This window comes from Triturus cristatus, chromosome 9, assembly GCF_964204655.1.
Source record: "Triturus cristatus chromosome 9, aTriCri1.1, whole genome shotgun sequence".
Taxonomy (NCBI): Eukaryota; Metazoa; Chordata; class Amphibia; order Caudata; family Salamandridae; genus Triturus; species Triturus cristatus.
In genome coordinates, this window is record NC_140592.1 from 1,023,922,711 (window position 1) to 1,023,948,388 (window position 25,678).

The 25,678-nt window shown below is 44.4% G+C and overlaps 1 protein-coding gene across 2 annotated transcripts in view; it reads right to left on the reverse strand.

Moving 5' to 3' along the window:
- Window positions 1-25,678, reverse strand: part of DLST (dihydrolipoamide S-succinyltransferase) — a 150,592-nt gene that overhangs the window by 99,541 nt on the left and 25,373 nt on the right. For both annotated transcript variants that reach the window (XM_085626743.1, XM_085626742.1), the window contains exons 2-6: window positions 4,385-4,418; window positions 3,557-3,605; window positions 3,177-3,232; window positions 2,342-2,416; window positions 463-518 (exon numbers count right to left, since the gene is read on the reverse strand). In XM_085626743.1, coding sequence (XP_085482869.1) covers window positions 463-518; window positions 2,342-2,416; window positions 3,177-3,232; window positions 3,557-3,605; window positions 4,385-4,418 — 270 coding nt within the window. The remainder of the gene's footprint in view (window positions 1-462; window positions 519-2,341; window positions 2,417-3,176; window positions 3,233-3,556; window positions 3,606-4,384; window positions 4,419-25,678) is intronic.

Here is a 25,678-nt window from a genome sequence, read left to right on the forward strand (position 1 = left end):
CAGATGATGAGAAAGAGATGCAAGTAAAACAGAGACAAAAGAAACGGAGAACAATCATGCTGCTAGAAGGATGTCCAACAAAAAACAGAACTCAGCAAATAACTATCAGAAAGAGGCCAAACAATAGAATCAGAAAAAGTAAGATTGACACTGAAAGAGCAAATACAAAGGTCAAGCGCGAGCAAATGGCTAAATTAGAAAAGAAAAGGCAAGAAGAGGTGGGGAGAAAAATCCAGACGGATATAGATACAGATTAAGACTAAAAAAAGAGAGGCGGACTCAAACAGAAAACCAAATGTATAATAAGTGGGCTTGGGAAACAGTCAATTAATTTATTAGACTAGGATGTTCAAAAACAGCCCCTACAGAAAGGCAATGGAGTCGGTCTGTTCAAGCCACACCAAAAGTCACAGCTGTGGAAGTGGCAAGGATGACAGTGGCAAAGCTAGCCACTGTACTTACTTTATCAGTCTCAATCTCGCATACCACCTCGTCTTCAGACACTGTGTCCCCAACAGCTGAAAAAGAAAAAATGTAAGCAGCCACTGGAGAGGGAAGACACAATAAAGCAGATGCAATGAAGGGAACAATTAAATAAGGCACACATAGGACACGCACTATATGATACGCAACATACTGCTGTAGGGTGATGCGGACTGAACAAAGCTACAGGGACATGGAAACAAGGGAATAATAAAGCACTAACACATGAGCGTATGCAAAGGGCATGCATCAAGAATGCTACTATAGCGGTACATACATAATTACACAACTGAATCAATACAGCATAAACATGTACAGAGAGAATCCACTAAAGACAAAGCTATGGGAATGCACACAAGACGAATGAAACCATGCCCAGAGTACTGCAGCAAGGCTCAAACTGAACACTAGTATATGGGTGTGCTTAGTAAGCAAGCATGGAAGACCATGGTATAGAAGCATTGGTACATATGGGGCAGCTATAGAAGCATATTTTGAAGGCACAGGTGGGCGGGGTATATAATTCACATTGACAAGCTACATAATGATGGTCCAGTAAGGGAATGATGTACAAAGTATGAATGGGACAGGAGTGCTGATTAAAGAGTTACTTCCGGGGCACATCTAAAACAAACCACACAGAAGGTGCCAGGTATTACTGTTACAGTGGAGGACATGCAGAGGACACATACATATAATCCACTCATTGGCTAGACAACAAATTTGTCTCGTATATAGCCTTCATCCAAACAGGAGAAAAACACGTGTCACAGACAGAAGACGTGACAACATACTCCTGTGCACGCAGCCACCGCAAGGAGAAACACCTGCAGTTATTTCAGAGTGTGCATGACAGCTTTCAAAGGGGAGAAGAGAAGGACTTATTTTATACACAGTTAAAACCACCAGCCAATAGTAAGAGTGATGAGGGAAGAGAGAGACATAAGTTCAGCCTTGAACTAATCACAGAAGGCGAGGGGGGAGAAAGCTGTGAACTAGGATTACAGTATTAAACATGCACTATGATGCCACCAGAGGGTCTTCAATTGAGCACTAAGGAAGCCATGCCAGCAGGCAGTGAGCCAATGGTGCAAGCTCCAATTTCTAATCATAAGAGCAGGCAGAGCAAAGCTCGAAAGTAGGCAATATGTGAGCAGAACATGACACATCTTATTGCAGTGAGCAAGCAAAGCAGGTGCAGGAAAGGGGCCATGAACTAGGACAGTAAGCAGGCATCGTTTGAGCAGAAGGAGAGGCGGCCTTGGAAAGCAAGAGCCATAAGCAGGGAGTGAGTAATGCGAGCCAGGAGAGGCTGCAGCAAGCAGAGTAAAATCTGGCTTCATACTAGTAGCAAGAGGAACAAACCACGGCCCCCTAGAAAGGCTCACTGCACTGCAAAGAGCAAGCAGTACCGGAGGCAGCCATAAGCAGCGAGATAGTAAGGAAAGGGCCAGCGGAAAGCTGTTCAGGGAAGTAAGCACGCGTAGGTGTAGTCAAGGAGTCAAAGCAGTCACTTGAAATAAATTAAGTGTAGCCACAACTAGTACAGATGTAATAGCCACAGGAAACAGGTCAGTTGGAGAGAAAAATGGAAGCAAGCAGCACCAGTCAGAAGGAGCAGAATGAAGAGAATGAGCCAGCAGAGTCAAAGATAGCACAGGGCACAATCGAGCAGAGAGCGAGCTGGCCACAATAGTGTGCGAACAGAGGGAAAGTGGTTTTGAGCAGAGAAAGCAAAGATAATGCTAGAGCCAGAATGGGTGGCAAGAGCACTATAACAAACAAGGGTGGGCAGTTCCTCGGAAGAGTATTTGAGTCTAATGTTTATCAGGTCAATCAGGGTAGAAGGTGCACTCACCTTTCTCCCACCGGACATCTCCCTCGGTGACAGACTCTGCAAATGCTGGTGTGTTTACAGTAAGCACATCTTGATCTGTAAGAAGAGACAATTAGCGTGGATATTAACCATGCACACTTACAACTATTTACGCCACAGCAAAAGACTCATCCAATTAAACACAAGGAGCAGAACTTTGATTGTCTGAGGCAAAGCGCCTGAAAGAGAGGGCATCAGACAGCAGGTATAAACACAGGCAGAAGATATACGAAAAATGTTCACGCTCTGAGAAAGGGGTGGGTGCACACGTCTAGCTGTATGCAGATACACCTCAAATATGGGGCACTGTGAACAAGTAACACATTCACATTGCCAAAACTGGAGCACTGACAAAATGACAATCTATGAATTACAGTCATCACAAGGAGAAAAGACCTGCAGAGGACTGAACATACAGATTCTGAGAAGTGCGAAGCATGCCACAAAGCAAACTAGGTTAAATCCTCACAGCTGAATGATGTGGTATCTGCTGAAGCAGCTCTTCTGATACCCAGGCCTTGCTACATACTGGGGCATTGCCATTTCCTACAAGAGGTATCAATATCAGTTACCGGCTGGGATTATTTTTTTCTACTCACAAATTCTGCATTGCGTCCCACTGGCCAGGTGATGTACACAGTCAAGTCTGAAGATGCATCAATGTGAAGGATTTGCCCCAGTCATCCTATCATTCCCAACCAAGTGCATATGTACAGAAAGCCCCAGTGCACTTTCAGGGGCACAACTTCAAATACGTAGTGTTAGCAATCTGGCACATGCACCCATGGGAGGAGACTGGGCAGCTCTCATAACTTACTGCAGGAAGCAGTGGTTCGAAATAACCGGACTGTGCTTAGATGAGGACAGTTGCCTCTGCAAAAAAGGAGAAGAAAAGAGTCAGCAAAGGCCTGGTTCACTCAACCTCAGCAAACTTGAGAGGCAAAGGGGGGCGAAGAAGTAACATCCTCAATGACACAGCAGTTGTCCAAAGGAAAGACAGGATAGGGCTGGAAAGACTTCTCTAACTTACAACAGCAAGGTCACAAGACCATACCACTACATGTAGTTGGGATATGTCCCTTGGATCTCCACCCGCACCCAGTGTAGGGGCACCAGCATTTCCTACTTGTGGCGGATTTCTGAAGAACAAAAGAAACGTAATCAACGTACTGTGTAACTTTGCCTGTTTGTACTTACGGCAGCCACCTGCTCTTGGTACATGACGGTCCTTGGTAAATGGCAAATTCTAAAAAGAGAATTGGCAAGTTGAGAGTAGATAAGCTGCTCACGGTGCAAACCTACAGTTCTTTCACCCAATACTCCAACAGCTCCCGCTGCCCGAGGGCCCCACGCCTAGCCCTGCCAGACGGAAAAGAAAGACAAAAAGGTCCACACATGCTGGAGAACTGTCACCAGTCATCCCTCATAGAACATTCAGATTCTTTCCTACAACATTTGTGCAGCCTTTCTGATGGAGCCCTAAAGGACCCAACTCAAAAGTGTTTCAACACACTGCAGTCCCCAGAGTACCTCATATTGATGCAAACGCCCCCCATAAGTGGTCATTCTACAGTACAATAATCGAATACAGCATCTACTATAGCACCTACAGGGCACTTCTGACACTTCATCCTCGTCTTAGCTTTTAACTGACCTACTACATCCCATTTCAGGTGTGCTCTGAAAAGTGCGCTCCTTAAGGCTCCAGATACAAACCTGCCTGCTGCATGTTTGAGGTACAAACTCAACAGTGCTCCCTAAACTGAACACATATATAATGCATCCTTATCTAGAAGTATTTACAGAGCTCGACTGTGCTCAATAATCAGTACTTTCGACCAAACACCATCTTAGCTGAACTAGATTATGGAGTTTCGCATATCACTGGACGGCTCTAAAGGTATCTTTTGAGAAATTAAATTCCATACTCGGAAGAAGCTCTCCCACAAAAGGAACAGCTCTTAAAAACAAAAAAACAAATAGTGAAATCTTTATGTCCATTTTTGTCACTATAAACATACTTACGTGATACAGTACGGCTTCCAAGGAGGCTGGGCCTCTGCAAGAGAACAATTGGAAATGGATTATTCCACCAGCCGTAACAAACACCAATCAGCTAGACAAACTGACAAAACAGCCATGTGTCCTATAGCGTCACAATTTTCGCAACCGAAAGGTGGCAGGGTCATAAATTTTTATATTTTATATTTAGCTCTTTTGTGCGAGTATTGTATATCTAGAGAGATAAAGACAAAAATGTTGATTCCACGTGCATCACTCTATGACAGAGGTCTTCAAACTGTGGAGCACGCGCCCTTAGGGGGGCGTGGATGGCTTCCAAGGGGGCGCAAATGTCTCTGCAAGTACATGTAAATGAAGATAGCCTGGAAATGCAGCAAATAAACATCGCCGCACTTCCAGGCTTTCTTCATTTACGTAGGGCCGGAGATCAGAAAGTGTGCTGCTGTGGGCTCGGCTGGGCAGTGTCTGGTGTCTTATGGGACGCCCGAGCTTTTCACAGGTCTTTAAAGGCCATTTGCATATTTACATGCCTTTGTAAACTGGTTACAGAGGCTTCCCGTTTTTCTGTTTCCAGTACCCCCTGGGCCCTATTCCTTACATTTGTATTTTCCATTTACTGCTGTAGTGTGAAAATGCATTTCATGAAAAGGAATATATAGCAGGGTTGCCAATAGAATAAATGCCAGCAATGTATGTTTAAAGAGCCTGCAAGGACCTTGTCTTGACACTAAATAGGGTTATAAATAAATATTATGTATTTATTTGTAATGTGACTTTACGGTCTGTTCCCTTTAATTATCAGTCATGAATCATTCGGCCACCCTCGAACAAATTAAAAGTTCTTTCTTGTTATATTTGCTGTTCGAAGTACTTACAGATAAGTGCTGAAAATAGGGCTTTAGGTGACTGATTATTTTTGCACCGCCTGCAACACCAAAATAATGAGCTGGCAATCCTAATCATAAAATTGGAAGTTTGTTGCAGGATCAGCATTTTATTTATATCCTTCACCCTTGATCCCCGATTAATGCCAGAATAGCAATAGTTTAACATATCTGAAACCCTACGCGCCCCCAACAATAACATGCTGATTTACTTTAGTGTGTGGGAATGCACTTTGCATTCAGACAACTCACTCCTCATTCTTACCCTTCACTTTCACGCTCACCCTGCACTCAAAGTACATAGTTATGGATTTCCCTAATTTGCCACATAATCCATCATCTGCATTACAAGTCGCCAATTCAAAAAAATACTGGTTTCTAGCTCAAACGGTTGAAAAGTTGCTAAAAATGCAGCAACACATGTTACCTCGCAGTGGAAGGCCCTTTCTAAAGGTTGACTGGTCACTTTTCTGTTGCTTATCACTATATGTGGGTGTTAATGTGGTACTTATGAGGGGCAATAAAGGCCAGGACAGTGTTAACAAGTGTAAAAATAGCAAAATAATGTAGTATTGCCATCACAAAATATACAGCATTATGCAGCATAATTCGACTTTGCTTTGCTGCAGAATTTAGTCAACCATGCCGCATAATTTGGCCTTCTCCTTCCGCATAATTCCAATGGCCCTGTTTATAGTGCTATGAGGTCCCAGCCGGTGGCAGAAAGCACCGTGAACATGCAAGTCATTATTTTAAAACAGTATTTACATACTCTAAGCTAGGCTGTGGCAAAATGATGCAGTGATTGAGATAAAACAAGTTCTTAAAAAATCTACTTTGTAGTAATACGTAATCAAACTGTATCTAATGCAGACATTTTTGTGTCTCCACTACTCCAGATCTCAGATGATGACACCCTTACATTATATCTCAAAAAGAACAGATCTTTGCCAGCATGAAGTTTTAAGCAGAGCCACTGGAATTATTCAGCAGAAGAGAACAACATTACGCGGCAAGTTTGACTAAATTATGCAGCAAGAAAAGGTCAATTATGCGGGACAATGTGCCACATTTTGTGGTTAGCATTACTTCATTATTTTGTAATTTTAACTCAAGGTCAGAGGAAATATTTCACCTCATTAGTACCAGTTTAACACCCAAATACAGCAGTAAGCAACTACAAGATTACCAGTCAATCTTTGCAAAGGGCCTTCCACTGCTCCGGAACACTTTGTCACGCTTTAAGTAACTTTTGTTCAGTTTGAGCTAGAATCAAGTTTTTGTTGTTGAAATCTGCAGATTATGTAGCAAATGCAGTAAACTGATAATTATGTGGAAAACGCTGCTGCTGCAGAAACTCATAATTCCAGTGGCCCTGGCTTTAAGTGACTCAATCAATTAATGGATGCTAAGAAGGCTGGTTTCTTTTTTAACTTTCTGCACTACCAGGACACCCTTCGATTTCAGGCACAGGCATCGTTAAGTCAGTATTAACCATTCAGGGGCATTGTGAACGCTGAGTACCTGGTGTAGCAGGTAGAAGGCCAGCAGGGTTACATTCAGATCCAGAGCCCTAATGCTCTCGCTCCCTGGGGGCCTCACAGTAATGGTCTAGGAGACAGAGGAAATGGTCAAAGAAAAGGCCCTGAATAGGGAGCACTGTATGTGGACTCATTTTTGTTTTTACAAATGGCCCGAGACAGCTTCTTCAGAAAGATACCCAAAGAAGGGGACAATATGTGTTTTTTTTTTTTTTTTTAAATGGACATTCATTAGTGAAGTTGATACTGCTGCCAAGTGTGTAAGTGGCCACAGCTGGTTATCATTAAGGAAGCAGATGCAGCAGGCCTGGGGCCCAGGGATTTGAGTGGCCCACTGCAAAACAATTATGACTGTCTAACTTTAAAAAAAGGGCATTGGAGCTTTTTTTCCTTTCAAGCATTAGGACTGAGGTGATGATCCGTCATGGGGGGGGGGGGGGGGAAGAGTTAGAAGATGCAGAGGAGATAACTGCAGTACTGAGTAGCAGGCTATCATTAGTGCAGCAGGTGTAGTTGCATTGGGGTCAAGAGTGCAAGGGGTTCATAACAACCCAATTATGGGGAGCAGTTTGTTTGGGATAATATCTGTTTTTGTTTGATGCATTTGCTGTTTTATAAGTCTCATATTTAGTGCGGTTCATAAGCTATAGACAAGCATTTGCAATGCAATAGGTCTCGCATTTACGCGAGTTTGAGTTATTGACATTGCAAATAACAATGCCTTTAACATAAATAAAAGGCATTGTAATATCCAATGTATAAAACCAATCATTTAAAAAGATCTTCTTTGTCTTCAATACAATCACACTGTGTTGGAGTTCTTTCATTTTTTGAAAGGTTATTTTGGAAAGCAATGCTGGTGTAAATACTGCATAAACATTATGCATCCGCCTGTTGTAATATTTTTGTATGAAAGGCATGCAAAGATCATAGTTTTGCAACACTAGGCAGCCAATGAAGTAGGCAACAGCTCTGATCTCTGGGGAAGAGCCCAAGGCACCTGTGCGCTGCCTTGCTCCGTTCCTTAATAAATTCCCTGATGCTGCATCCAACGTCAGGATGAAGGCATGCATGATACATGTTGAACCATTGCATGGGTCACGTGACATATTACATTCCTTTCCAAATTTTCACTTTTGCCAAAACTGTCCGCCTCTGAGAGAGGTCAAGTAATAAAGATAACATATCAATCTTCATCAACTCTGCATTATTAAAGTGATGACACAGAGGTATTAACCTAGAAGCAGCACCGCTTTCTGCCTCTGGAAGACCTCAGGCTGCAGAGGTTTCCTTGGTTTTAAGCGTAGTTTTCATGGACCTTTAATATTTGATTACGGTGTGCATCGCGGGGATGGGAAATAGTTTTTACACGCAAACAAAACATTTTTAGTGAACATCATAACTCCCAACTGTCCAGGTGCAGCACTCTGACTATTGCACAGTGTGCTCTGAGGCAACGGTACTTTGCTTCGGTGGCACACAAGCACACTCATGGTTTTCACCATACAACTACAGCAAGATCATGCTGCCCTCACAATTAAAGTAGACAACGATTTTTGTTTTACTTCGACAAATAATACACTGACGGGTGCTACAAAGTCCACAGATGTACTCCAGGCAGCTCTATGTAGTGTGTCGTCATTTTCGGATTGTAATAAACATGTTATATGTAAGGACTGTGGTGAGCATCCTCATTAGATAACTGTAAGAGACCGTAGGAACCGTCAACTGTTAAGAAAAGACCGTTAACATGTGGTGGTACCGGGTTAGAACATGCTTATACCAATATAACATTAAATGCAAAAATTATGCCAAGGTCAGTCCTTTCTAGCTGTCGAAACACGAAAGCTCAGCAACACTCTCACAGCAGGGCGTTATTAAATGCCAGGAACCGCTCAATCATCGTGCGGAAGCGCAACTGCAGGCCGGACACGTTATGTAGCGAAAGCAGTATTGTGGTGTTCCGCTCCACTTACCATGTCCGTTGGGGTTGTTTACACTGCCAAACAGAAACAAGCATTGACAAGGCGAATGCATCTAGCTTTGGTATGCTAACAAATGTAAAGTGCACCTGTGCATGCCCGATTTTCCCTATGTGCACCTTCAAGCCCAACAGATTAACTTTACCAATGCTTGTTTTACTTTAAGCCAGGAAAGTGTGCACTTGGATGTATGTGTATAAACGCATGTGTGTAAATGAGAAACTAACACTATTCTCAACTAAAACATTTTAAAAACGGAGAGTAAAAACCCCAAAGCGTGTCTTTCTGTATGAAATGCAAGGATGAGGTGAAGAATTTCATGTGAGATGATTCTGTGTACTTTTGAGATGAAAAATACTCCCTCGTGCCCTGTAAAGCAAGCACTCCATAAGAGGTGGAATGCCATCCTGCAAGCAGATCACAGCGGCAAGAGAAAAGTACTCCTCTGGGTGGAGTAAAAGCCCATTTTGAGTAAATTTTAGATAAATGGTAACAATAGTTCTGGCTTCAGAAATAGAAGTACATTTTATGTTCTTATCTGTTAACAAACAGCCAAATGAATACAAAAATATTAGTGATTTAAAAATCGATGCGTATTCAGTCATATTACAATATCAATTAGGGCCGATTCATTTCAACCTAGATGAAAACAAACAGCAGTAATAAGAAAATCAATAAAATATTGAAATCAAGTAAGACGGCTTTGCAAGAGACATGGAGAACAAGGAAGACAAAAGTAGCGTGTGTCTTCCCGTGGGCTCGAGCTCCCCGTGCGCTGCTGTACGTCAGTCTCGCGCCCAGATTAAAGAATGCGGGCTTTGAAGCGGCAAGGGGCGGGGGAGCGCATTCCAGGCGGGGGAGCGGACCCTTTGAAGTAGGTGCACGCGCCAGTAGGCTAAAGCGCTTCCCAAAAGTGGATTGCATGGCGGGACGATGCACGTGATCGTGCGTGTGCTCGCCATGCAATCCACTTTGGGAGCACTTTTGGGAGCCCCTTACTAGAGTCTCGCATAGCGATGGCTACGCAATAGCTAGGCGAGACCTAAAAAAGTAGATCTGAAATCATCTCATAAGCCCCGCTCCCTGTATGCAGCCATGTCACTCCCGCTCTCCCAATCCCTGCCCTAAAGTTTTGGATGAGGGCCCGACCTCAAAACATTTTGCCTAGGGGGTCTCAGAGTAAAACAGTTTGAAGACCTCTGCTTTATGAGGATGGAGAGAATAGCCACCTCTTCACATTTCCAATCACGCGTTTTTAAACAGTTAGCACTTGGTTCTCTTACTTCCAGAAACAAAGTTTGCTCTCCTCTCTCAAACTAAAAGACACTAGCGCTTCACCTCAATATCGATTTAGAGTACAAAACCTTGAAAAGTGGTGGAACTGTAACAGATCTCAATTGAGCTCAAGACGGGTTAACAAGCAAAATAAGCATAAGATTTTTCACATGGTCGATGAGCATACTCTACCACCACCTGGCTAAATCCAACAGAGACAATGTCCTGGTTCCAGTTCTGGGAGGGAACATGAAGAAAGGGGGGGTTGGGGGGGGGGGGGAGGAGAGTGGGGGGTGAGGTACACAGTAGCATGCACGGACGAACTAGAGCAGCATGGGAGGGGGGCACACAAGCAACAGGGGGGCAACAGTGTCTGGAACTTTTTGAATGTTAATGGTCTGATAGAAGGTCGGAAAGGATAGCAATGAGAACCTGGGGTGGCCAGGGAGTGAGGGGGTGGCAGGCGCCATGAATGAGATATGATGGAAGCACAGAATTACATAAGTAACATGGAGGAGGACGGGTGGGAGGTGTGCACAGAAGCACACAGGAAGAGGGCAACATGAGCGAGGGTGGGGCCAGAAGCATACGGATGACAGTGCGACACAGGAAGGACAGCAACCTACAGGCTAAAGCTGGGGTGGGTGACAAAAGCAAATTGGTATGGAACAGCGACATGGGGTGTGGGGGGGATTAAGCACATGAGGGAGACCGCTTGTTAACACATTCACTTTCACGGTGAACTAAAAAAAAAAAAAAACATTTGCTTCTACAACCCAAGCATTGGAAGAACCCAAGCGTGGAAGAACACAAGTAGTTGGACCATGCTCGAGAGGAAGGCCAAACAGAAACAGAGAAAGTGAAGCCCTCACATGCTGGCAAACGAGAAGCAAGCAAATGAGCAACGATTAAGCAAACCAATGATAAGCAATGGGTGGCTCTAAACACACAGTAAGTTAACACATCTCTTGGGAGACCTAAAATCATACAATTCTTCCTTGTCATACTAAACAAACCGCCTACCGATATGACGGTCTGTCCCTAATTAATAAAAAAATAATAACATGAAGAATAAAAGAGGGTTTGCCCATTAAAGATAGAATATCTGCATCTCAGAAACATACAGGTATGCTCAGACAAGTGAACACGTTTGAGTTTGCTTTGGTTAGTGTAGGTGCATAACATATCTTTTATATTTAAAAAAACAAACTAACAATGACAAATCACCCGAGATTAAAGATGTAGGTTTCATTTTTTATTCTTCTTTAACAAGTGACGATGGAATTGTTGATAACTCAAGTTCAATCCGAAATTAGCATCTCTGGAGAGACAACCCCAATGCTAATTTAGGTGTCATTTCTAGCCTTATGCGCCCCAAGAGAACAGAGCTCCTGAAGTGCGATGCGTGCTTCCAAAACGGCTGTTTTAATTTATCAAAATTATACTTGCGGACCAGAAACACAGGCAGCAGCGCCATTCATTTAAAGCGGACATCTTTGTCAGACATTTTTTCAAGCTCCATGATGGGGGTGCCCTTGTGTCATTTATTAAAGAGTTCAAGGTCACACATCAGTGCCATGGTCATTTGTTTCTTGGTCTCCAACAATTTGTTAACTAAAAGTAGCTCAATATAGTTAAAACACATAACTGTCTAACTTGCTGCCATCAAACAAGTATGGGGTGTGTGTATAGTATCTAGAAGTGTGCAAAACTAGTCAAAAAGAGTCCAGGTTCCATCCATGGTTACAGGGTATCGTTTGTGAATACTGTCACTTACACCTGGGGGCTCAAGGCCAGATACTAGCAGACTACAGCGAATAACAAAGTTACTTTTGGGCAATTGATTTTCATGGGGTAGCGAGGTCAAGCAGTCAAGTATCATCCAGGGAGCCGAGGCCAGTTAAAAAACTCAGTAATACAATTCATTAAAATTAATGTCCCGTCAGTGTAGAACAGGAAAGAGGTCTTTATTTAACAGGGAAACAGTTTTGTACAAAATAAGAAATACAGAAGGTCACAGCACCTTCTAGGGCCAAGATAAATCACCAAATGTGTCAGAGATGGGCGCTAGATTGCCACTGTCCTAATATGGCCCATGCCTCAAGACTCAGGGACCATCATGAGTGCTCGAGTTCCTGGGCGATTTAAACTCCCAGAAAAAGGCCAAACAGGCAAGCAAGGTATACAGATGAAGGGGCCTTTGAAAAAAAGCTCGTCCTGAACCAACCCTGAGGATCTCTCCATTACCAAATAAAACATGGCATTAACAAAAATATGATTAGGGCAGAATAAAGTGTCACCACTAAAAATCTAATCCCAAAAATCCACCACCCAAAAAATTAGTATGCCACTGAGCAAAGAAGCTATTGCACTCTCAGTGCCCTGTCCATGGATGAGTTAAGGGCCCAACTGGTCCGGTTTTGTTTAAGGGAACTGATGAAAATACTGGGCCACCGTACACTAGAGTCCCAATAGTGCTTCCACCCCAAGCGGCCTATTTCTAGAAAACCATCAGTCAAAATTTTCTAGAGGGAAGGCACCCATGGAACAAGTCTTAACAGAGGAGTGGTCATTTGAGGGCTGGGCTTGATCTTTGCTTTGACCCATGAGATCTTCAGAACCCATCGGGTTAGAAAGATGGTTCAAACTGTTCTGGAGCAGGGCAACCTCTTTCAGTAGGAGCAACTGGATCCAGGGCAATGCCTCCATGTCCTGCTGCACCTGAGGAAGGTAACCTAGAGGCACATGCCTGGTAAAGAACGGTGCAGGCTCACCCTTTTTGAAGTTCAGAGGTGTGAAGGTGATGAAAGGGCTCCTTGAACCCAATGAGGTCCTTGCTCCGACTGTTGAGCTGTCCTCATACAGGACCTTCTCTGAGCGTGCTTAGTCCAGCTATTTGGCAGGCAGGTAAGCATTCCTTCTCTCCCACAGTCACAGCAGCAAGACTAACCAGACTTTTGCCCTGTGTGGTACGGCAACTAGGCAGAGCTTACACTCCTGCAGCCCTCTTTATCTACATTGTGAGCAAGATACCAAACCATGAACCCAAGGTTCTAGCTGATGTGTCTAGTACTTATACCTGACTGGTGGTCAAGGCAGTCTGCCAGAGCCAACAAGAGGATGCATAACATTTGAAAGTTATGTATGTTCAATTAGTCCTGGAGTGACAATCTGTACTTGTTTTTAAACAGATTTTAGAGGCTTCCAAGCACAGTTTGCAGCACAATGGTTTGTGACAAGTTAGATGTGTGTATTGGCATCAGACAGATGCCTGTAAATACTCCAGTTTAATTGGGAGATGGACAAAACACAACAAATGGGGAGCACAGTGGCTTTGGCGGGTTATTGAGCAAAGAATTCTTTATTTGGAGGGAATGGTGCTGCGACTACAGATTCTTCATGAGCTTTTAAAGGATGTCCCGCAAAGTAGCTTGCCGATAAGAGTCTTTCTCATCAGTCTCGGGGAGTCTCTGTCCATCTAGTTCTTCAAGTAATCTTGAGTGGATCTTCAGCAGCAGTATAATCCCATGTTGGATTTCTCACCACCGACCTGAGAAGCATTCAGCGCTCTCAGCAGTCCCCTTTTAGTTGCCTCCCAATGTTCTGCGTTTGTTGCACAGATCATCCCAAAATGAATCCCCCTCTACCCCCCACCCCTTCCCCACTACAGACTTGCCTGAGGAAGAGTGAAGGATGCAGTCAGTCCTCCAGGCAGGACCACACTGCATTACTTCTGTACTTCCTGTGGTCCCCTTATTTACACTTACCAGATGGATGTACACTTGCCCAGCCCCTTCAACATGTAGGGTATTGTTGCTTTATTACTAGACCTGACTCACACTGGGACTGACTCATTCCTTCAAAATTTTGGCTCCTCCACTTTTAAAATCGCAGCCCCCACACCCCTTCCTCCATAGGTTTTAAAAAACACGGACCCGCAGTTACCCAAGTACACTTTTGGGTGTCCTTCGATATAGGTGTAGGAAAGTGCCCTTTTGACATGGTCACCCCCACTTTTTGCCTGGCATTCAATGCAATTTCGACTGGATGTGCACTGGGTTCCTGCTAACCAGGTCAAGAGTGCCAGATCTCTCCCTAAACTGAGCCATTGTTTCCCCAATTGGCAATACCTTTGACACCCTCTGTAAGTCCCTAGTAAATGGTAGCTTGGTGCCTGGGGTACTAAAGTGGGTCCCTAAGGGCTGCAGCATGTATTGTGCCACACTAAGGGACCCCTCACCACAATCATGCAGACTGCCATTGCAGGCTGCATGTCTTGGTGCAGACACAAATGAAAACACAACATGGCACACAGCCTTGTGTGCCATGCCTGCAGATACTGAATGTCATATAGGTGAGTCACCCCTATAGCCGGCCTTACAGCTCTAAGACAGGGTTCACTATACTACATGTGTGGGCATAACTGCACGAGTAGATATGCCCCTGTGCTGCCCAGGTTAGTTACTGCCAGTACAACTGAGAAGGGAAGCCATTTTAAGTAAATGTGCGCGGTAGTGGTCAAATGTGAGTTTCCCAGCTACAAGATGGCTTCACTGAAACCAAAGATGTTTGGTATCAAACATCTCGTGTTAATGAACATTCAATAATTCCAATGATTGCTTTATTAATTACAGGCACCCAGAAGGCACCTTAAAGGTGCTGATTGAAAACCTACCAACTACTAGTGTGCTGACTGACTGGTTCTGGCCAGCCTGCTACCACAGACTCATTTCTGGCCTTCAGAGGTGAGTACCCCACTCTCAATGGTCAGGAACAAAGCCTGCTCTGGCAGAGGGTGTTTACACCCCCTTCCAACAGGATGACCTGTAAATTAGCATTAGAAGGCCGGGAGCTTCAAAGAGCACCCTGCCTTTGGTATGCAAACCTGGCTGCCCTCAGAATGAGGGGATGCCAACACCCCCAGCCAAAGGCTCATTTGCCACCTGGACAGGTGGGAAGATTAGTAGTCAGAGAGGTGTGTCTACTCTCAGGCTTGTTCCACCCCTAAGGTGGCTATCTGATGGGGATATGAAATGTAAAAGTCTGCCATTTTGGAATGGCAGAATTAGGAACCTTTTTCCAATGTTACAAGATTACGCGCCAAATAGCGGCATTTTAAAAGAAATCATCAGTATCCGGTCACATGATGCGAGTCAAAGCACAATCAAAATTTTGTTCAATGTGTCTAATGATAATCACTGTAAGTATTATATAGTACTTACTTTAGTAGGCTTATTTAGCGTTTGACATTTAGATTCAACCACTTGTTAGACGTTCCAAGATGGCACCTGTATTAGAACGGAATGAGTATGGTCCTATGTCAATTTTGATTGTGCTTTGACTCGCATCATGTGACCGGATACTGATGATTTCTTTTAAAATGCCGCTATTTGGTGCGTAATCTTGTAACATTGGAAAAAGGCAGTAGCCGAAACGCGTCATGTTATTTATGGATTGCATGAATTAAAAACTTTGCTAAAACCAAGAGACCCCTGCGAGTACTTTTCCTGATCGAGACAGGGAAGAAGGAAGGAGCGAATATATTATATATATATATATATATATATATATATATATATATATTCCCAACAGAAATGCCCATGCATTCGGACACGCACTATATATATATATATATATGTTATTTTTAGATATCGGTGTAGATCTCTTTATTGAGTCATGTGAACCGCTTACTGACTGTGTGTGTATTGCAGATGTCTAACACTCCTCGCTCATAAGCCTAAGGCTGCTCGATCACACTACCCCCTTAGAGAGCACCTTCAGGATTGCTCGAGCAAGCCCCTGTCAACTTATAGGAGATACCGGGAATCTTTATATAGAATAGCAAAAATAGGTATACAGTGCAAGGAGCCAGCTTCCTACGATAGGCACAGATCGGATGTCAACAAAAACAGAGTTACGGTGGGGCGTGGTCTGCGACCGGAAAAAATGGCCGCAGCCTAAGGAGGCTCCCGAGGACGCAGAGATAACCCCTGACAATTCGGGCATAAATCCTGAAGTCTGTGGCTAGAAAACAGCGACGGAGACGCCGCACCACCAGCGGCGACTGCTGCCGCGGTCAGAAAATCGCGGCGTGCCTGGGAACCCGCCGGAAGCCCAAAGAAGCAGCGGAGGCCTAAACCCGGCGGAGAAGCCGGGAGGCACAGTGGCAGCCGCAGCCGGGAGAGAAGTGAGCTGCGGTGGGAGGCGCGCCGGGCGAGGACGCTGCAGCTCACAGGTAGTGGGAGGCAGGACTGGCGCAGGGAATTAATATTGGTGAGATTGTTTTAAATAATGTATTTATTATTGTTACCTATTTATTATAATATTAGCGTTATTTTGCACATGTGAAAGAAGAGAAAAAAACACTTTCATAGTATGTTTTCTATGTCCTTTGGGAGCACGCGACACTAGTAGGTGGTATTTAAAAAAGCTATGGTATACGCATTTCTCCATGTGATCAAGGCTGCTGCGTCAGTCGAAACGCGTAATGACATATTGAGTGAGCAATAAACATCCTGTCATTCCAACTAAGAGGAGTTCGTGCTGGTTCTTTTCATCGCCCGTGGGGAAGTTGGAAGGCAGCAATTCAGTCATAGGATTAGAACGGAAGTGGGTCTGCTTCCTGTCGACGAACCCCCTCTCCGCAAGCCGGCTGCCGTGTTCAGCCACTTTATCCAAGTGTATCCGGAAGGATTTCTCTAACGGCGGCCCCCTGTGCAGACTATTGCGGTACGATACACCACCTGGAGCAGTGACAGGCTGAGTCGGAGGACGCGCCCGAAGCCGTTTCATGGTGGTGAGTACTGTATAACAGTTGTAGAACAGGAGGAGAGGTGTTTTGGAATTTTTGTAGCGGCAGCACCAGAAATCGCTTTGCCGCGCTCACATATGATGAATATGTCAGGAAATGCACTACGCGACCGGGAGGCTGAGGCGGACGAGTTGTTTAAGAACCTGCCAAGTACTTTTAATCGTACATACCAAGGTAAAGCTGATATTGTGGAAGGAAACGTTAAATCCCTCCTTAAAGCACTGGAAAAATGTTTACGTTCGGAAATGACTAAATGGTGGGAGCAGAAATCATTGGAGAAATACCAGGAAGCTGGTCGGGTGCCGAGGGGATTAAGAATACTATTAGCTCCTAGTTTTGAAAACCCCAACCCAAAAATGCTAACTGAATGGGCTGAAAGCAATCTATCTGCCTCGATGAATCTTGTTAATATTCTGGTGAAATATGCCCAAATAGATCGAGAAATGCTTTGCAAAGAAATAGACAAGCTAAATGAACAAATAAACAAATTAGAACAAACGGAGCATATAGCCAAAATGAGAAAAGACATACAGGACAGAATTAAAAAACAAGAAGATAAAATTAAACTCAGAAAAGTTCAGAAATTTGCCCGTGACAAAGAGGATTACGAGTTGGGGCAGATTTTCACGTTTGCGCGCAAGTATGATAATGTGAGAAAAATGAGGCTGAATGAATCCAGGGCAACGGGAAATCCGACTACTCAAGCCAATGAAACACCGAATGACATAGAATCCTCGGTGTCGGATGTGACCTCATTAACAAGTGGAAGTGATTTGGAAGAAATGAGTGATAATGCACGTGATAACAGTGACGAAAGAAGCAGATTGAAACCAGGTGAAGAATTGAATTTTTTAGCCAACGACAGGCGGCAAACACTGAGGCCGCGCAATCCACGGAATTATCAAGGGCAAGAAGAAACAAGAAGCGCAAAGCAAGGCGCAAGCTCAGGCGGAGCAAAACCGAAAAGAGGTCAGTGGTACAGGCGCTAGAAGACAATACCATTGTCAATCTATCCAAAGTGACCCTGAGCAAAGCGGAAACACAACTTTTGGCGCTGGGACTTTCTTTTTGCCCTGAAAGTAGTTTCAACTATGGCAAAACAAGAGTTGACATTTTCTCCTACATACGAAAATTGAAGCAAAAAAAATTCTTTACAATCAAAGGCAGCAACAACGAACCACAAGATAATATCCACAATGAGGCTTTCACTGATGGCGGCTCTGCTACCAATCTGCAGGCTTCCGATGCGAGCATGCTTCTGACCATTCACGAACTCGCAGGAAATACAGCGGTGGAAAGTGATAGTACTGTAATACCAAACTCGACACAAGAACAAATTAAGACACTGAATTTAATTGACTCATGTGCTGGCAAAAGCCCATTCAAAAATAAATCCACCTTTTGTCCTATGATGCCAAAGGACGCTATTGATATCTTCCATGAGAGAACGACCGAAGATCTGAAAAATCTATACCACAAGGTTAATCATGTGAAGAACAAGCACAGAGCGAAATTCCATGACATTGAATACAAAAAATTGATATCCAAGTTAAAAAACAATCAGGAAATCATCATCAATAAGTCCGACAAAGGTGGCAATCTGGTTATATGGCCACGCAATGACTATACAAATGAAGCATTACGCCAACTCAATGATACCACATGTTATGCTCAGTCATCTATGGGTGAATACAATAAAGCTAAAGAAGCCCTTAAGAAACTTCTGTTGGAATACAAACGGAATGGCCTTATTTCCAAACAGGAATATCTGTTTTTGCACAAGGAATTTCCTATTATACCCATCCTATATCTTATCCCAAAGATCCACAAACAAACAAAACCTGTTCCTGGAAGACCGATTATCTCTGCTATTGGGGGGATGTGTGAAAATATGAGTCGATATGTGGATTACTTTTTACAAAGTCATGTACAGATGCTCCCAACGTACGTTAAAGATACTGGAGACTTTCTTAAAAAATTGGAACAAGCCAGCTGGAATGATGATTGTATACTCATCACTCTTGACATAGAAGCACTGTACACAAGTATTGAACACCAAAAAGGATTGGCTGCTGTGCAACACTATTTAGAGACTAGATCCCTCAGTTATTATAAACACAACACAATGTTAATTGAAATGATCAATTGGTGTTTGAATAACAATTTTTTTATGTTCAATAAAAAAATGTATAGACAGTCTAGAGGTGTGGCGATGGGAGCTTGCTTCTCTCCCAGCTACGCGTGTTTACACGTGGGCTGGTGGGAGGAGCAGGCTCTCAGAGGCATTTTTAGTGAGACAGTGGACACTCATGTTAAGAGCTGGTTTCGTTACATAGACGACATCTTTATCATTTGGGAGGGAAGTGTTGAGAGTGCTGAATTGTTTATATCCAACATTAATGTCAATGAAATGAATTTACACTTTACATCATGTATCAACAAAAGCAGCGTTGACTTTTTGGACACCACTGTCTATGTGGAAAATAGGACACTTCACACAACTCTACACAGAAAGTCCACCTCAGGCAACTCCACACTACATGCCACCAGCTCACATCCATACCATTTGATAGCAAGTATCCCTTTGGGTGAGATATTAAGACTTAAAAGAATTTGCAGCACAGAAGAGCAATTCAATAAATGCAAATTAGAGTCCCTTGATCGTTTCAGAAAAAGAGGGTATAGCGATGACATTTTACAGAAAGCCATTCTCAAAGCTACCCTTAGATCTAGGGATTCATTGTTAGACAGAGACACTGTCAGTAAGGACACTAGTAGTGGAACTGAGGCTAACCTAGAAGTACCCAGACTAATTACTACTTTTAGTCAACAGCAAAGACAAGTAAAGGCCATTATTGTAAAAAACTGGCCTATTTTACTAACTGACGCTGTTTTGGCACCAAGTTTACCCAAAACACCTACCCTTACTTTTAGAAGGGCTAAATCTATGAGGACGGAACTAGTCAAGAACAGTCCTGAAATTCTTACCAACACGACATGGTTAAAGCCTCAATCAGGTTTCTATAAATGCTCAACATGTAGAGCCTGCAAATTTGGTAAGAATACTACTCATTTTACGGTTCCTTTTAGTCCCTATAAAAGAGCAATAAGAGGACATTTTACATGTCGCACAGATTTCGCTGTTTATGTCCTTACCTGTACCTGCAATTTACAATACATAGGCAGTACCAAATTACCAGTTCATATGCGTATTCTGCAGCACCTCCGTGCTATAGTTAACAACGACACAAATTATCCTGTAGCACGCCATTTTAAGACAACACACCATAATGACCTCAATTGTCTAAAGTATTATGTAGTAGCAGCAATCCCTGTTCCGACAAGAGGAGGTGACAGGGAACTCATGCTGAGAAAACTTGAAACGCATATGATAATGGAGTTTGATAGCAAGTCGCCCAATGGACTTAATACAACAGAAGATCTGCACTATTATTTATAATCAATTTCCGTTCGAAATACTTTTTCCACCACCATCAGGTATTATACCACTATTATAAACACAGTAAATCCTTGGATAGGCATATTTATTATTGTCTATGTACTTGGCCGTATCTCTGGAGGTTTCTTTTTACACTCGCTAGCCCCAGTCTTTCCCAGTAATATTACCATCTTACGGTCACATACACGATTTTAAAAATAATCAATTAGAAAATTATCCCATAAAAAATCAACTTAGTCAACATATATTTTAGAGTGTTTAGATGTGTTTTTAGATAAGGGTTTTACTATTTAGGGTATTTATTAAGCACTAGAGAAGCACTTTTGGATTAATAATTAGGTGTTTTTAGGCGTAATTTGCACAAACTTTTTTGATAAGAAACATCTGGTATTTTAATTCAGATCTGACAATACGACCATGGGAAACTATCAACATCGTTCATATTCAAATAAGTGTTTGTAATATAGTTTCAAGAGAGGTACATGCGAGATTTTACTGTGGGTTTGAACAACAGGATTTTAGTACTAAAAGATGTACCCCATTGCTGGTTGTAATTTTTTTGCATTTGAGCAAAGTATTTAAGCATATGATCATGCGGACAAACTTTTGTTTTGTAAAATATTATTGTTTACGACAGCAATTTAATGGTATCCACTCACATATTTACATGTTTTATTTCTGCATATATGAATACAAAATCCGGCCCACAGTATTATGTACTTCACCAAACTCCATATCATGATTTCCATTGGTCTAGATGTATTATTTATGGATTTATCCAATTAATATTGGTGAGATTGTTTTAAATAATGTATTTATTATTGTTACCTATTTATTATAATATTAGCGTTATTTTGCACATGTGAAAGAAGAGAAAAAAACACTTTCATAGTATGTTTTCTATGTCCTTTGGGAGCACGTGACACTAGTAGGTGGTATTTAAAAAAGCTATGGTATACGCATTTCTCCATGTGATCAAGGCTGCTGCGTCAGTCGAAACGCGTAATGACATATTGAGTGAGCAATAAACATCCTGTCATTCCAACTAAGAGGAGTTCGTGCTGGTTCTTTTCATCGCCCGTGGGGAAGTTGGAAGGCAGCAATTCAGTCATATATATATATATATATATATATATTCCCAACAGAAATGCCCATGCATTCGGACACGCACTATATATATATATATATATATATATATATATATATGTTATTTTTAGATATCGGTGTAGATCTCTTTATTGAGTCATGTGAACCGCTTACTGACTGTGTGTGTATTGCAGATGTCTAACACTCCTCGCTCATAAGCCTAAGGCTGCTCGATCACACTACCCCCTTAGAGAGCACCTTCAGGATTGCTCGAGCAAGCCCCTGTCAACTTATAGGAGATACCGGGAATCTTTATATAGAATAGCAAAAATAGGTATACAGTGCAAGGAGCCAGCTTCCTACGATAGGCACAGATCGGATGTCAACAAAAACAGAGTTACGGTGGGGCGTGGTCTGCGACCGGAGAAAATGGCCGCAGCCTAAGGAGGCTCCTGAGGACGCAGAGATAACCCCTGACAATTCGGGCATAAATCCTGAAGTCTGTGGCTAGAAAACAGCGACGGAGACGCCGCACCACCAGCGGCGACTGCTGCCGCGGCCAGAAAATCGCGGCGTGCCTGGGAACCCGCCGGAAGCCCAAAGAAGCAGCGGAGGCCTAAACCCGGCGGAGAAGCCGGGAGGCACAGTGGCAGCCGCAGCCGGGAGAGAAGTGAGCTGCGGTGGGAGGCGCGCCGGGCGAGGACGCTGCAGCTCACAGGTAGTGGGAGGCAGGACTGGCGCAGGGAGGGCCTAGCAGCGCACCCCTGATGCAGAGAAGTGGCGCGGGCCCATTGAAGGAAGGTCCTGTGGGGAAACAACTAGAAAACCCTGAGGCAGGACGGAGCTGGGCCTTCCGCGCACGGCGCGCCTTAAGTAGATCGAGACGGCTCAACGCGGCCCCCGCCGAGGGAGGAGAAGGCCCCACGCAGGGGAGAGGTTGTCCTTGTATGGCAGGAAAATAAACAAGCATTTGCAATGCAATAGGTCTCGCATTGACGCGAGTTTGAGCTATTGGCATTTTAAATAACAGTGCCTTTTATTTTTGTTTTGAAAAAGAAAACGAAAAGAAAAGGCATTGTTATTTACAATGTCAATAGCCCAAACTCGCGTCAATGCGAGACCTATTGCATGGCAAATGCTTGTTAATTACTGCTAGGTCTGAGAAGCGGAAGGACGCACCCCACGTAAAACCCTGGGCACACTTCGACAATAGACCTGCCATTAAAATAATCTTAAAAGGTGCACATCAGGAGCTACTTTGAAACTAGCCCCGGTCACCAACAGTCTACCAGCCCGTCGATGCTGTTGCTCTACGCGGGCATTAGTTGGGCTACCTCCTCCCTGTGTCAGCAAACTGTGCAGTTGGTTTGGCTGTGATGCAGTAGACCCCCTCTGCTTTCCCGCGGATCCGGCACTGCGGGCAGGGATTTCAACCGCTCGGGCCGGGGGTGAGTGTACAGCAGTTCCGCCCCCATCCCAGCAAGTGGCGGATTGTAGGGAGGGTGCGCGTTGTCTACCGTTCCAGCCGCTTGGACCCCAACCGCCACATCACAAGAATCGCGTGAGTCCCGGCGCGTGGCCGCTCCTCCCCGCCTCAAGCCCCGCCCACGGAATCCCTGCTGCCGGGGCGTGCGAGCGCCTGCACCCGTGGGAGCAGCTATGGAGGAAGAAGAGTTGATGCTGGCCATGGCAGAGATCCCTGTGAGTACCGCGGCATCTTGGGGAGGGAGGGTTGGGTGCGCCTGGTATGGGTAGGAACTCAAACGTTTTTCGTGCCATATTGTCCCTCAGCCTTCTTACAACCATTTGTCCCTCCCCCATAACTGCCTGTGATCTGCAGCATTGTGGACTGTGCCCTCAGGGAGCAGGGTCAGCCCTGCCTCCCCCCCAGTATTCCGCAGGATATTGTTTTCTTTGTGCCCCTGGGGGATGATTTTAAGCAGCGATAAGCGGTGGTAGATAAGCCTGTCAACTGTTTAGTTATCGGGTTGAAAACTGTAACGCGATGTGCATAAAATAGTTTATTTTGAAGCATTGTTATTGCGCTTTGGCAAAACTTGGTATCTTCGAAATCACGGGAAATTAACTATTGGTCCCCCTTGCTGCCGGAAGTTCTTCTATCAGTCGTGGTCTCTCTGCACGTGTCCGCCTATTTAAAAAAAAAAAAAAGTGCAAACACAGCCTTCGTGCTTTAAAAAACCAAAGGTCATTATCACAGCATGCCGACAGGCGCCCCACGCTGCGGACCTATAATTAACTCAGCAGGCACTCAACGCGCAAGCGCGTTCACAGCGAGAGCGAGACCTAAAAAATTACGAGGCTGGTGAGGACGAAAGTGAAACTGCTTGCTGGCTTGCGAGGGAAGGGGGACAGGAGATGTGCACGCCGCGTGGCTGTAAGCGCGTACACCAACTCAAATCCGCCAAAAGCCTGCGCGTGCACATCTCCTGTCCCACTTCCGAGGCAAGTCAGCAACAATAGATCTCGCCGAAAGCAGCGCTTCGCGCTGCGTTCGCAGGCGAGACCTAAAAAGGAGCAGGGGCATTGGGAAAGAGGAAGAAGGGAGAGGCGCGAGACACCGGCGCCCTGACGGCTTGCCAATCTGCAGGTACTGAAGAGAGGAGATCCCCAGAGGCCATAGCGGCGGGTAGTTGGTCGGCCCCGGAGGTCGTGGTTAAGGCCCATACCCGGCCCCCGCATAGCTAACTACGCGCCACGCAACCGATACTGGTTGGGGTACCTCTATCCTACCCAGGGCCGGGATCGGAGTAACAGAAGGCGGAGCGTGCGGATAGGCGATTGGTGGTGGACGGGTTGCGCCGCCTGCCCTGTGGTGGACGGGTTGCGCCGCCTGCCCTGTGTCGACTGTGCAAAGATCACCCACGTTGATACTCAAGGCGCCATGAGCGGCAGGGGCCCAAGATCTGTGCAGAGCAACCGCATCGACAAGTACGCCACCGGCAAAGATCGGCATGGCGTGTCGGAGGCGGCGCCGGGAGTCCTGCCTGACCCACCTTTTGAAGAACAAAAAAGAAATCACGCTCCATGATGTTATGGCCACCCTGCAGCAGATGCAGGCCTCCATAGGTACCATTTCTTGCGATGTGACACTGCTGAGGGCCGACATTTCGAAAATGGGAACGAGGATGGCGGAAGTTGAGGACACAACGGTGGTCCTCTCAGTTGATACGCAGACTCTCCAGTGGCAGGTACACCAGCTTGAATTAGCTAACAAACAGATGGCGGAAAAGCTCGATGACCAAGAAGGGCGCGCTAGACTGAATAACGTGCGCTTATTCATTTTTGTTAGGCACAGGAATATTAAGTGATTTGCCCAGAATCACTGGATGTTGAGCACCGTTGCCCAGACTAACTCTGTTCCCCAGCTTCGAGGTCGACCGCTCTAGCCGTTAGGCCACATCCTCACCCCATACCTTACTATCAGCAACAAAAAGTGAATAATGCAGCTGCTGTTTTGGGGCTCAGGGGCAGAAACACAAGAGGGAGTGAGCAGGAAAGGACATGCATTCTGATCGAGTGCTTAACCAACAAGCCTGTCGTTCATTGAAATAAACGGCCGGGTACATACCGCATGGTGTATTATGAGATGGCCATATTGTGCAGGAAAGACAGGAGCATGAAGGAGCAGTTTAAACACATGTTAAGAAGGTGGGCAAATGACAAAGTATTGTAATCGTTTAATATACATTTATCCATTCATTTTACACTTCACAACATTATATCGATTGCAAATTCCTCAACAGTGCTTTGTAAAATGTGAAGCTTTGAGAATACTTGTGTAATTAGTCGTGCCAGTAAACCACTGCGGTGCTGTATTTCTTTTTTTTAGGAATAGGCTGTTTGACGGGCATGTACAAAACCGACCAATCCAAGATGACTCCCAGGGCACCTTCTAAAACGCGAACGGGTCTTCTGTCACTTTCATACAATATCGAACACTTATGTTTCATGTCCATCTTTGAATAGGCCACGTCCTCTCCCCAAGGGCGGGCATGGGCTGGCCGGGAAAGAAGATAGATGAAAGGGTGGTGGTGTAGATAAAGCAGCAGCGGCGTGTGTGCTATGCTGAGGAGAGCTTTCCCAATTAGCAAACAGAATAAGAAGTGCAACAAGCATTTGCAATGCAATAGGTCTCGCATTTACGCGAGTTTGAGCTATTAACATTGCAAATAAAAATGCCTTTTTTTTGTTTTTGTTTTAAAAACAAATAAAAGGCATTGTTATTTACAATGCCAAT